The sequence below is a fragment of the Ipomoea triloba genome, chromosome 8 (genome assembly GCF_003576645.1).
Source record: "Ipomoea triloba cultivar NCNSP0323 chromosome 8, ASM357664v1".
Classification (NCBI taxonomy): Eukaryota; Viridiplantae; Streptophyta; class Magnoliopsida; order Solanales; family Convolvulaceae; genus Ipomoea; species Ipomoea triloba.
Genome location: NC_044923.1, coordinates 17,758,792 through 17,773,371, shown reverse-complemented (window position 1 = coordinate 17,773,371; position 14,580 = coordinate 17,758,792). Strand labels below are relative to the sequence as shown.

The 14,580-nt window shown below is 36.7% G+C and overlaps 1 protein-coding gene across 3 annotated transcripts; it reads left to right on the top strand.

Annotated features, from left to right (window-relative positions):
- The first annotated feature begins 8,446 nt into the window (after positions 1-8,446).
- Positions 8,447-14,570, top strand: LOC116027564 (serine/threonine-protein phosphatase PP2A catalytic subunit). 3 transcript variants are annotated; one of them, XM_031269264.1, is made up of 8 exons: positions 8,447-8,622; positions 8,730-8,942; positions 10,129-10,221; positions 11,833-11,947; positions 13,489-13,597; positions 13,685-13,762; positions 13,892-14,083; positions 14,182-14,570. In XM_031269264.1, exons 2-8 carry the CDS (start codon positions 8,783-8,785, stop codon positions 14,353-14,355), a joined length of 921 nt encoding a protein of 306 aa, XP_031125124.1. In that variant the 5' UTR covers positions 8,447-8,622; positions 8,730-8,782; the 3' UTR covers positions 14,356-14,570. The 3 variants fall into 3 exon arrangements, with proteins under 3 accessions (XP_031125124.1, XP_031125126.1, XP_031125127.1); XM_031269266.1 differs by lacking the exon at positions 10,129-10,221 and having other exon boundaries at positions 8,730-9,035; XM_031269267.1 differs by lacking the exons at positions 8,447-8,622; positions 8,730-8,942 and having other exon boundaries at positions 10,097-10,221.
- The last annotated feature ends 10 nt before the right edge of the window (positions 14,571-14,580 follow it).

The following is a 14,580-nucleotide window of genomic DNA, read 5'->3' as shown; positions in this document are numbered from 1 at the left end:
AACACTCATCTCACTGTTGCAGAATCAACAAATACAGACTCCTATGCCAACCTCAGCTGCTGTGTCGCTCATACCTAATTTTGATGAGGAGGTTCACTCAAATGAAGGCAAGTGTTCATTTAAAACTCATATTAATTCTATATCTCTGGAACAATCTGCTTGGATCTTAGACTCAGGAGCCACTGATCATATAACTTGCTCCTTGGATTTCTTTTATCAATATCATGTGGTGAAAGGGGCAGTTGTCAATTTACCTGATGGAAAATGCATTGAAGTAAAGCATATTGGTGACATCAAACTCAATGATGAATTATGGCTGAGAAATGTGTTGCACATCCCGGATTTCCAATTTAATATTGTTTCTGTCACAAAATTGCTCAAAGATTCATCTTATAATCTGATTTTTACATCTGATCAGTGTATGCTCAAGGGGAACAGTGGGAAGACGATTGGTTTTGCTAAGGAACAAAGAGGTCTATACCTGCTGCACGAACCACTGGGAAGTCACAAGAAAGATTATGGTCATTTTGCTATGCAATGTAGTGTTGATATTTGGCATCAACGTTTGGGACATTTCCCCATAACTAAGATGCACCATTTACAGAATTTGTCTGCTATTTCTATGCACAATAATAAAACTACTGCCTGTGATGTTTGTGAATTTGCCAAACATAAGAAATCTCCCTTTCCTTTGAGTAACACATATTCTAAAGCTTGCTTTGATTTATTGCATATGGATGTTTGGGGACCATTCATGGTTAAGTCATTGGGAGGTGAAAGGTATTTTCTCACCATAGTTGATGATCACTCACGGTTCACTTGGCTTCATCTAATTCAAAATAAGTCTGACACACAGCAGTTGGTTAAGAACTTTCATAGACATGTTCATACTCAATTTGCTACACAAATAAAGGTTATACGAACAGACAATGGGGGAGAATTCAGTATGCCAAAATTTTTTGAGGAAAATGGCATTATCCATCAACGCTCTTGTGTAAATACACCCCAACAAAACGCAGTTGTAGAGCGAAAACAACAACATATTTTGAACGTTGCTAGAGCTCTTCGGTTTCAGGCTAATCTTCCCTTGGAGTTCTGGGGGCAGTGTGTTTTACATGCTGCATTTCTGATCAATCGACTCCCATCTCCGATTATTGAATGGCAAAGTCCTTATGAACGACTGCATGGGAGTAGTCCGGATTTGAGCAATTTAAGGGTTTTTGGTTGTTTGTGCTTTGCTTCCACCTTACCTCACTCACGACACAAAATGGCAGCTCGAAGTAGAAAAGGTATTTTTCTTGGAATACCTGCACATACTAAAGGTTATCTGATATTTGATGTCAATGATAGGTCCATCTTCATCTCCCGGGATGTCACATTCTATGAAAAACAATTTTTCTATGATAAGGATAAGCAGCAGTTCAAGGAAGCACCTCCACATGAGCCTTCATTACCAATCATACCTATACAAGGGGCTGAGGAGTTCCATTTTCAGAACATTCCCATAGCAGATGATTTTATTCAAGATCCATCATCACCACTTGCAGAGCCAATAGGAGAGGTTTCCCCTATTAATGATACTCAACAGAGTGAGTCATCTAGTGGCATGGCTCCCTTACAGAATACATGTGATGATCAGTCCAGCACTCATACAGATTCAACAAATGACAGTGGGCAGACTCCTCCCATAATTCCACCTCGCAGATCAACCAGGCCAATGCAAGTTCCAAATAGACTACATGATTATTACTGTGACACACTTATTCAAGGCAGAACATCTCCTCATGCCCTCTCAAAAGTGATATCCTATGATGGCCTCACAAATACACACAGAATACTTGCCTCGGCAGTCAACTCCATTGATGATCCCAGGACCTATAATCAAGCAGTTAAACACAATTGTTGGAAAGAGGCAATGCAGGCAGAGATCAAGGCTTTACAAGAAAACAACACTTGGGAATTAACCGAACTCCCCCCGAGAAAGACACCTATAGGGTGTAAATGGGTGTACAAGACCAAGCTCAAAGCGGATGGTTCGGTTGAAAGATGTAAAGCCAGACTAGTAGCTAAGGGTTTCACACAACAATTCGGGGTGGATTACCTGGAAACATTCTCACCCGTGGCAAGATTAACTACCATTCGCACATTCCTAAGTGTTGCTGCTTCTAAATCATGGCACATCCACCAGTTAGACGTTAATAATGCTTTCCTACATGGTGATCTAAAAGAAGAGGTGTACATGACTCTTCCTCCCGGGTTTCAAAGTCAACAAACCAACCAAGTCTGCAAGCTACTTTGATCTTTATATGGCCTCAAACAAGCAAGCCGACAGTGGAATTCTAAACTAAATGCTGCGTTAGTTCGTGTTGGCTTCACTCAATCCAAATCTGATCCTTCATTATTTACTAAAGGTACTGATGCGAACTTCATTGCCTTGTTGGTGTACGTTGATGATATCATAGTAACCAGTCCAAATGTGGATTTGATTCAAGAGCTAAAGCAGTTTATGGACAGCACCTTCAAAATCAAAGACCTTGGCAATTTGAGTTATTTCCTGGGAATTGAAGCTCAGCGATCACAAAATGTCTTGAATATTTGTCAACGCAAATATGCCTTGGAAATTTTAAGTGAGGCTTGGTTCCTTGAGTGCAAACCTGCAGCTACCCCCATGGCTCAAGGTCTAAAGCTGGCTCATGGTGATGGGATTCCGATGGATGATCCTAGCAGCTATAGAAGCTTGGTGGGCAGATTACTATACCTCACAGCCACCAGGCCGGATATCACCTTCGCAGTCCAACAACTGAGCCAGTTCGTTGATGCCCCCACGAATCTTCATCTGTCAGCAGCACATCGCGTTCTCAGATACATCAAAGCCTCTCCCGGACAAGGCCTCTTTTACCCAAGTAATACAGATTTGCAGTTCAAAATGTTCTCTGATTCAGATTGGGCTACATGTTTTGAGTCTCGCAAATCTATCATTGGCTACTGTGCCTTCCTAGGTTCGGCTTTAATATCATGGCGTTCTAAAAAGCAAGCCACGGTCTCCAAATCTTCTTCCGAGGCAGAGTATCGTGCCTTAGCCTCTGCTGTATGCGAAGTACAATGGCTCACTTACCTCCTCCATGATCTGCAAGTCCTCTCTGCCAAACCAGCCACCCTATTCTGTGATAACAAATCAGCGGTTGCTATAGCTGAAAATCATGTTTTTCATGAACGTACAAAACATATCGAGATTGATTGCCACATTGTACGTGAAAAACTTTCTCAAGGAGTAATCAAGCTTCTCTCGGTGACCTCCTCAAATCAAGTGGCTGACGGATTCACAAAGCCTCTTCCTACTCCGGCGTTTCACAGCTTTAAATCTAAATTGGTCATGCAAGACTTGCATGCTCCAGTTTACGGGGGGTATTAGCATGTATAGAAGGGTAGCATAGTCTATTCACATACTCAAAGCAGTTACAACAAACTTTACTGACATGTACAACCTATATAATGTTCTGTATCTGCATGCTAATGAGATATTCAGTTTTCTCCCATCCTTTCTGTTATGATCTCGTAACCTCCTCCTTCACCGCTCTCTTTGCTTCTACTTGCGTCAGCTCCCTCTTCTTGTTGACAGAATATAACAGTCTAGAAAATATTTTTCTTTGTAAACCTTTGCAACCAAGGAAGGCCTCGGCAACCAAAATGTGCATGTCAAATTCACAAATCATAATCATCTACAACCTCAAAGAATAATAGTTGGTTTTTTACTACGCCCAAAATATTGTAAAACCCAAGCGGTTTGACAGTTTTTTCAGGTCCAATGTATACAATCTAAACCCCTAAACATCATTGGAAAACTACATTTTTCGCCAATTTAAAGAAACCTTGAAACATCATTAGCATCATGTGTTCTTAGATAACGCTCCCCAAAAACTTTTACAATTGCTTGATATAATCTCTTCAAACATTCAATTGTAATTGATTATCAAATATTAATATATTAATCCATTGCATATGTTGGTACTCTATATGTGAAAATTCGAAATGATATTGTTACTCTTTGTAAAATAGACAAACCTAGTCTACTGAATTTATTCATCCATTGCATAAAATGGTTATAAGGGAAAAATCAAATAGGTGTTGCAAAGAGTTTCCAATAGGAGCAAAGAAAAAAAAAGATTGATTTTTTGAAAAAATTCATAGCAAATCCATGAGACAAATATGAAGAAGGATTTATAATTTTTCAAGATATGAAAAAGATGTTAGAAATACGTATTTGAGAAATTTTCTTTTTTGACCCACAAGTATGAGATCATTTGCACATTTGGTCCCTAACTATTAAAATTTCCATATTTGATTCTACGACTTTTAAATCGCTACTATGCTGATCATTCAGGCCAAAATTTCAACTATTAGTGACCATTTTTTTTTCTTAACATTCCTTTTCAACTTTTTTTTTTTCAAATCCTCATTTGTCACTCATCTTCCCCCCTTTCATAGTCCATTTCTTCTTCCTCTTTTTCCATCACTCATTCTTCTTCTTCTTAATTATTATTCTTCTCATTCTTCTTCTTCTTTTCAAGCTCTTATTCTGTTCTTACTATGGAAAAACTCAAAGAAGAAGAACAATGTTATTTGCTAGTTATTTATTATTCGTTTTTTCATATTAAGTTTAGTTAGAAAAGTGCAGATGGTAAAAAGAAACAAAAACAAGAATAAATTTTTTCATAGAATTGTATTGAACCAGTCAACCTCTATACATTTGAGAATGCTCTTGAACGTCCTTTGCAGCCTTGGATTATTAGAAAACCTTCATTGGGTTGGGAAAGTGCCACCTCTTACCCTTCTTAGCATCACCGAATATGACATCATTGCCACGCTCTACAATCTTGATCTCATCATCATTTTCGTAAACTCCTCGATTCTCTTGTCACCATAACCGTTAGTGTAGCAATTTGATTTGAATTCATGGTTTTCTTTTCCTCTACTTCCTTCCCACGCTTGTTCATCCTTGAATTCGAAGACTTGAGTATCGACAAGAAGGACGATGTCTGGTTCTTGGCGGTCTCCACTAGGTTCCATCGAACAAAGAACGAAACCTGAAAAAAAAAAAAGAATGGGTTCCATCCTCAAACTTTGTATATATGTTTGCTCATCACATTTATTCTCAATGTTCATATTGTGCATTATAATGCATGATGACATTATATCATGCAATATATGATATATCTTTATCCCAAAAATGTGTCGATCCCTTGACTCTTGCAAATCGTGATTGGAGAACCCCAAATGCACATTCTACATCTTTTCTACACGATTATTGCATCATCACAAATAATTTTTTTTAACGCCCTTGACGTTCATGAATAGTTTGTACCAAGGTTACCATTTTGGAAATATACCATCGGCTAACTATTATTATCTATTGTATTCTTGTCCTTGAATAACATAATGACATGGATGTGTTATACTATTGCCTCAACACATTAATGTCATTATTCGACCTCAACAACCAAAATGTGCAAGTCAAATTCACAAATCATAATAAGCTACAACATCAAGAATAATAGTACGTAGGTTTTCTACTACGCTCAAAATATTGTCCAACCCAATCAATTTCATAGATTTTTCAGGTCCAATGCATACAATCTAAACCCTAAACATCCTTGGAAAATCACGTTTTTCGCCAATTTGAAGAAACCTTGAAACATCATTAGCATCAAGTGTTCTTAGATAACGCTCCCGAAAGACTTTTACAATTGCTTGATAGAATTTATTCAAACTTTCAATTGCAGTTGATTCTCCAATATGAATATATTAATTTGTTGCTACTCCATACGTGAAAATTCGAAATGCTATTGTTACTTTTTGTAAAGTAAACAAGCCTAGTCTACCAAATCTATCCTTCTGTTGCACAATAGTTGTAAGGGAAAAATCAAATATGTGTTGCAAGGAGTTTTCTATTGGAATAAAGGAAAAAAAAAACATTAATTTTTTGAAAAAATTCGCATAGCAAACCCATGAGACAAATATGAAGAAGGAATTATTATTTTTCAACAAGTGAAAAAGATGTTAGAAATATGTTTTAGAGAAATTTTTACTTTTAGACCCACAAGTATGAGATCATTTGTACATTTGGTCCCTAACCATTAAAATTTCCATATTTGGTCCTACAACTTTTAAATCGCTATTACGTTTGGTCTTTTTTGGCCAAAATTTCAATTATGGGTGATCATATTTCCGACAAATGAATTATCTTAAGACAAAAATTGTCATTTTCTATTTTTATTTAAACTTCAATTTTTTTCCCCAATCCCCTTCTTCAAATTGTTTGAAAACCATCATTTGTTACTCATCTCCCCCCCCCCCTCTCATAACCCACTTCTTCCAATTTTTCCCGTGCCCCATTCTTCTTCTTCATCTTTTTTTTTTTTGTTTTACTCTCATTATGTTCTTACTAAGGAAAAACATCAAAGAAGAAAAACAATGTTATTTGCTAGGTATTTAATATTCATTTTTTTTTTCATATTATGTGTAGTTAGAAAAGTACAAATGGTAAAAAGAAAATAAAAAAAAATTCCTATAGAACTTAACTGCACCAATCAATCTCTATACAACGAAGATCGCTCTTGAACGTCCTTTGTAGCCTTGAACTATCGAAAAACCTTCATTGGGTTGGGAAAGTACCACCACTTACCCTTCTTAGCATCACCGAACCTGACATCATTGCCACACTCACCGATGTTGATCTCATCATCATCCTCATAAACTCCTCGATTCTCTCGCCACCATAACAGTTCATAGTGTAGCAATTGGATTAGAATTCATGATATACTTTTTCCTTCGCTTCCTTTCTACTCTTGTTCTTGCTCGAACTTGAAAACTTGAGTATCAACAAGAAGGACGACGTTTTGTTCTTGGCGATCTCCACTAGTTTCATCTGATAAAGAATGAAAGCTATAAAAACAAAAGAAGAAAATAAAGAATGGGTTCCATCCTCAAACTTTAATTTGTATATATGTTTGTTCATCACATTTATCCTCAATGATCATATTGTGCATTATAATGCATGATGACATTATATCATATACAATACATGTTTATCTCATAAATATGTCAGACACTTACTCTTGCAAATCGTGATCGGAGAACCCAAAATGCACGTTCTACATCTTTTCTACACGATTCTTGCATCATCGCAAATAACTTTTTCTTTAGCCCTCGAGGTTCATGAATAGTTTGTACCAAGATTGATCATTTTGGACTCAATTGAACTATTTAGTCAATTTAGGATACCTAGACAAAGCCTTTTTCACTTACGATTGAACTATTTTACATGGATTATCGGAGTTTGGTTGGACATTTACTGGAGTTGGCTAGAACCCTAGTTGACCTGCAATTCCAAGTCACGAATAGGTTTGTGGGTTTCATTGCTTCAAAATAACATGTTTATGAGTTTAATTACAACTTTTTAAAATGGGGAAAATGACACATTTCCCTCTTGAGTTATATGCTTATAGCACTTTCCCCCCTAAGTTACTCATGTATCCACGTTTGCCCACTCAGTTATGTTAAAAGTGACAATTTTCCCCTTTATTGTTAAATGGACATTTTTACCCTTAAAATAAGTATTTCATTTATTTTTTCTCCAACAAATTATTGATTATATATGTAGGTATGAGTACGATTTGATTCAAACCTAACTAGGCACTATAACAATCGAACCAAAATATTAAGGATGGATTTGGTTACGATTTAGAATCGAAATAAGAATAAAATAAAATAATAGTTGAATTTAGACTATTTTAAAAATAAGAAATAGAGTTTACAAAAATAAATAAATTAATAAAATTTGAATTGACGGTTCAAAATCGAATCTGGAACCAAATCGAACTGATTTATCATTTACCAATAGTGTTTGATCATTTTTCACATTTATTCTAATTCCACATTTAAGTATATATGACTGCGGTTTGGTTCCAGTTCACAGTTTTGGAAAATGATAAATCGTAACGGGACCGAAACAAAATCCAAATTAAAAACTCTGAAGTTTGAACCAGTTGACTCATTGATCGTTTTGCAGGGCCCACAGCACTATCCTGCGTCGCAAGTACACAGAATAACGAGCAACTACAGCGCGACACGTGTTACTTCAACATTTGTTTAACCAAAAAAAAGAAAAACTTGACCCGGCGCCCGGCGGAGCCACCCGAGCGAGAAATTTCCTTCGCTTTCTTTGACAAAGCTTTTTTTTTTTTTTTTGAAAAATTTGACAAAGCTTTTTAGTTAGTGAGAGAAAGTTTTAGAGAGATAGAGAGAGAAAATGATATTCATTTCCATTTCATTTCGCTTCATTTGAGTTTCATTTCCCCATTTTCCCCCTTTTTTCACCTATTTTCTTTTTCCTTCTTTATTTTTCTAATCTAAAATATATAAATACGGAGAATTTTGTTCCCTAAAAAGTTTTGCTGCATTTTTTCTAGAGAGAGGGGGGAGAGAGAGAGAGAGAATTCATGTTAATGGAGATGAATCTCACACATACGCAATGATTGGAAGAGAGAAACCCTAAAATCCGGAATTTTTTTTTCTCGATGCTGAGTCGATTTTGATATCCTTTTTGCTGAATTTCTGTATCCGGTACGTGAAAGTTCATTGATTAATTTATTTTTGTATTTTTTTCTGCTTTATTTATTAATTTTTTTTTTCGATTTGAATGTTCAATTAATTGGCGTGGAAATTTTCAGATCGGAGGGAAAGGGGGAGAGGTGAAAATTTTGGAATAAAATAAAAAGTAAAAATGCCTGCGCACGCGGATCTGGATCGGCAGATCGAGCAGCTTATGGAATGCAAGCCGCTGACGGAATCGGAGGTGAAAACGCTGTGTGAACAGGCGAGGGCGATTCTAGTGGAAGAGTGGAATGTACAGCCGGTAAAATGTCCGGTCACAGTATGCGGAGATATTCATGGCCAGTTCTATGATCTGATCGAGCTTTTTAGGATAGGCGGCAACGCTCCTGACACTAATTACCTTTTCATGGGAGATTATGTTGGTGAGTTTGCATATCCTATTTCAAGCTCGGTATTGAGTATTCACGTTTGTATTCTGTGGTTTGTATTTGCTTAGTTTATTGCACATTTGCCCCACGATCTAATGAGTTTCTAAGAATATAATATTTAGTCTATGCAATATAAACTTGTTTCTGTGAAAACTAAACAAAAATAAAAAATAAAAAAGCGTTGGAAGACTTTGAACCTCTTTCTCTAATCTGCTGAATAATGCATGGAGTAGAGTGATGTTTCCTGGTTGAAACCGGTTATTGTTATGAGTTGAGTACCCTTAGAAATATTTTTCCAATGATGTGCTATGCTTTTGCAATTGCCATTTACATTATTATTATTATACCATTGGCATGATATAGTCAGAGCTATTGTGTTAAGTGTACTTAATTGGGTAAATGAGTTGAATGACATGTCTTCATAAAAAAGAATCTAGTTTTGTGCTTGGCTTTGCATGGGTCTTCGTTATTTTTTATGTTTATGATGGGTTTACTAAGGTCAATATAAAAGAATTCATTGTCACTAAGCAGCATCTCTTTCTAATGCAAACTGGCTTATGAAGATGGTGCCGTGCAATATTTGTGCTTTGCCTTTTGCACAAGTTAATCTGATCATAGAATGATCAAAGATCTTTAGAGACGATGGACAAAGTTGTTAGCAATCCTATTTGTTTCCTCAAAATGTAGTGTTCTGATAGTGGGTTTTATCTCCCAACTAAAGTATCTATGACCTATTTTGTTCTTTTACAACTGGTATTTTGCATGGAAACGAAGTCTCCTAAAGTAAAGTCTTGGGAAAATGGCACTTTTTCCCCCTGAATTATATGTTTATAGCCCTTTTTCCCCTTGAATTATTCATGTATCCACATTAGCCCCTTCAATTATGTTGAAAGTGGCTATTCCCCCCCCCCCCCCCCCCCCCCCCCCCCCCCCCCCCCCCCCCCCCCCCCCCCCCCCCCCCCCCCCCCCCCCCCCCCCCCCCCCCCCCCCCCCCCCCCCCCCCCCCCCCCCCCCCCCCCCCCCCCCCCCCCCCCCCCCCCCCCCCCCCNTGTACAGCCGGTAAAATGTCCGGTCACAGTATGCGGAGATATTCATGGCCAGTTCTATGATCTGATCGAGCTTTTTAGGATAGGCGGCAACGCTCCTGACACTAATTACCTTTTCATGGGAGATTATGTTGGTGAGTTTGCATATCCTATTTCAAGCTCGGTATTGAGTATTCACGTTTGTATTCTGTGGTTTGTATTTGCTTAGTTTATTGCACATTTGCCCCACGATCTAATGAGTTTCTAAGAATATAATATTTAGTCTATGCAATATAAACTTGTTTCTGTGAAAACTAAACAAAAATAAAAAATAAAAAAGCGTTGGAAGACTTTGAACCTCTTTCTCTAATCTGCTGAATAATGCATGGAGTAGAGTGATGTTTCCTGGTTGAAACCGGTTATTGTTATGAGTTGAGTACCCTTAGAAATATTTTTCCAATGATGTGCTATGCTTTTGCAATTGCCATTTACATTATTATTATTATACCATTGGCATGATATAGTCAGAGCTATTGTGTTAAGTGTACTTAATTGGGTAAATGAGTTGAATGACATGTCTTCATAAAAAAGAATCTAGTTTTGTGCTTGGCTTTGCATGGGTCTTCGTTATTTTTTATGTTTATGATGGGTTTACTAAGGTCAATATAAAAGAATTCATTGTCACTAAGCAGCATCTCTTTCTAATGCAAACTGGCTTATGAAGATGGTGCCGTGCAATATTTGTGCTTTGCCTTTTGCACAAGTTAATCTGATCATAGAATGATCAAAGATCTTTAGAGACGATGGACAAAGTTGTTAGCAATCCTATTTGTTTCCTCAAAATGTAGTGTTCTGATAGTGGGTTTTATCTCCCAACTAAAGTATCTATGACCTATTTTGTTCTTTTACAACTGGTATTTTGCATGGAAACGAAGTCTCCTAAAGTAAAGTCTTGGGAAAATGGCACTTTTTCCCCCTGAATTATATGTTTATAGCCCTTTTTCCCCTTGAATTATTCATGTATCCACATTAGCCCCTTCAATTATGTTGAAGTGGCTATTCCCCCCCCCCCCCATCCAATCCCCCACCCCCCTATTAAATCGGGTTTTGGACTGTTAAAAGTAAAGGCAAAATAGGTATTTCAAGTCACTTTTCTTCTCCAAAAAATTATTGCGCATGTGGGAATTAGAATAAATGGGAAAAAAAATAGACACAATTAGCAAATATCATAATTATAATTTTAAGTTAATGTTAGTATCGAATTAATATTTAAACACAAAATTAGCAATAATGAATTATTTGTGTTTAAGTATTAATTATGTTACTAGCATTAGATTAAAATTAAAATTATAATTATAATATTTGCAAATGATGTCTGTTCTTTTTCACATTTATTCTGATTTCCACATATAAGCAATAATTTTTTGGAAAAGAAAAATAAATGAAATACTTAGTTTGCCCTTATTTTTAACAGTCAAATGCCCATTTAGTAGAGGGGAAAAAATTGCCACTTTCAAATAATTGAAAGGGTTAATATGGATACATGAATAATTAATAGGGAACAAGCGCTATAAGCATATAAATCAAGGGGGTAAAGTGCCATTTTCCCTAAAATCTTTGTACAGTAGTACCAAGGAATTTTGTACCCTGATTATATCTTGGCATATATGAGTTTCTTGTTTATTTTCTGCATATCTATGTTTCTAGTTTTAGTTTTCCTTGCAGTAGTGTTGTTTTTATCATGTTAATACTTTCATTAAATGCAGATCGTGGTTATTATTCAGTTGAGACAGTAACACTTTTGGTTGCTCTAAAAGTCCGCTATAGAGATAGAATTACAATTCTTAGAGGAAATCATGAAAGCCGGCAAATCACCCAAGTGTAAGTTTTATACTTGCTCAAATAGTCAAATGTGCTTATCATAATTTTATGATGACTAATGGAACTTTACACCTGAATTCAATGTATCTTATTGTTATAAGTGATGTGAATGAATTAACTTTTAAGCCATCTTTATTGTGTATATGCATATTAACTAACTTTTAGGCTATCTATTAGTGATGAGTAACTGAACTTTACCTCCTGAATGCGTGTCTTATTACAATTTTGTAATATGCCAATCATGTCTCTATAATTTGGTTTCCTTATCTTGAGGGTATTTACTTGCCTATTTCATATGACTGGATGTATACAATTAATGTTGTCCCTATGTCAATAATATTTCATGCCTATTTGAGAAGTGAAAAATATACTCTGTATTTTTATTTTCTATTTAGTATGGATTTTTTTCAGAGGTGTGCATTTTCTGTCACCCTTAAAGAGGTTTTCAGTCTAATTTCTTAGTGTTTAATTAGCCATATGAGGGCCCCAGTTAGATGGGAGTGATAATATGTGGTTGTAGTAGGAAATTGGATGTGAGGGGTAGCCAAAACTTACTTTCATAGACATCACTATGCTAGACAGGTTAGTGCAAGGTTTAAAAAGGTGTAACGGGCCTCTAGGCGTTCTGTTTTGGCGAGGTGAGGCGTAAGCCTCAAGGCACTTTGAGGCATAAGCCTGAAAGTGTACCAAAAAAATATCAATAAATACTTTTAGAAGTTCAACAATAAAAAAGGAAAAAAAAAAAAAACAAAAGAAGCTTGCATCATCATATAATAAACAAATATTAGAATAAAACAAGACGAAAAGAAACAATGGGAAGAGAAGGAGAGAGGAAAAGGTTAAAAAAAATAACTGGAACGGCTGTAAGGTCACAACTGGTCTACGAAGGTCACTGACTCGCCATCACCAAGGCCTGGGTCTCTCACCACTGATGTCGCCGTTGCTTGAAGAGCCGTGAAGGGCACAAATCACAACTGATCTACGGAGGTCGCTGGTCTGAGCGATGTTGATTTTTCTTTCTATTTCTTTTTCCTTCTTTTAGTATTATTAGGGTTTAGATTGTATGGGGGAAGAAGGGGTTGGATTGTATGGGTCAATTTTTAAAAATTGGGCCTACTAGTTGCAGCCCAAAAATTTAAAATCGCCTCAAAGCTCACCTCAAAAACAGCCCTGAGTTGCATGCCCGTCACCTGCACAAGGCGTACAACTTTTGTTCTGGTAACAAGGCGCACACCTTTTTAAACACTGGGCTAGTGGAAAGGGTTATGACCTAATCGGCATTAAGGAGCAGAATGGAGAAATATAATACACATAACCAACCACAACTAGTTTAGGATCAAGGCTTAGTTGAGTTGAGTTTGAAATGATTTGATGCAAAACATCTATATCTAAAAGTAATGATAAGATACACTGATTAACTGTCCATAGATATCTGCCTATTCCTTTTAGGAAATAATTATTCCACAATGAAATTCGTCAAAATTATGCTTCTTCTTTCTTGACTTGGTTAAGGAAATATTGCCTTTTTTTTTTTCTGCCAGGTATGGTTTCTATGATGAATGCTTGAGAAAGTACGGAAATGCAAATGTTTGGAAGTATTTCACTGATCTGTTTGACTATTTGCCCCTAACAGCACTCATCGAGAGTCAGGTTCGATTGATTACTGTTCAGAGAAGAACCATTTTAATGATCTCATTTGAATGTATTTTGTGCTGAATTAAGTTTCGTTAATCATAGGTATTCTGTTTACATGGTGGACTTTCACCATCCTTGGATACGCTTGACAATATCCGAGCTCTGGATCGTATACAAGAGGTATCGAATAATTCGTATGGTCAATAATCATGAATCCTTTTAGCGAACACATTCTCTCCCTCTGACATAATGGGACACACACATACAAAGGCCAAGGAAACTGAATTGATCACATTTTGACAATTGTAGGTTCCCCATGAAGGGCCAATGTGTGACCTGTTATGGTCTGATCCGGATGATCGATGTGGTTGGGGGATTTCTCCTCGAGGGGCTGGTTACACCTTCGGACAGGATATAGCTGCTCAGTTCAACCACACCAATGGCCTCACTCTGATTTCAAGAGCTCATCAGCTTGTGATGGAGGGTTACAACTGGTGCCAGGTTTGTGACTTTATTGAATCCTCTCCTTAATCTTTTTTACCCTAATTTCCCCTTCATGTGATTACAACTGGGAGTAAAACCTTTCCTTTTCATTACAGGAGAAGAATGTGGTGACTGTATTTAGTGCACCAAACTATTGTTACCGGTGTGGTAACATGGCAGCCATACTAGAAATCGGGGAGAACATGGAACAAAATTTTCTCCAATTTGACCCTGCCCCTCGACAGATTGAGCCTGACACTACGAGGAAGACTCCCGATTATTTTTTGTGATCGCGATGCTTGTGATCCTGGTGTGTAGTCCAATCATCACTGTTTATGCCATTGTAGATTTGTACTTTCTTTTGAGTACTACTATTAATTCATACTAGCCAATGCAGCCTACTTCACGTGTGGGCAATTTTTTTGATCTTTTGTGCAAAATTTGGGTGAAGGGACAAAGTATTTTGTATTTTTGTATGAATCATATAGCCTTTTTTTTTTTTTTTTTTTTTTTTG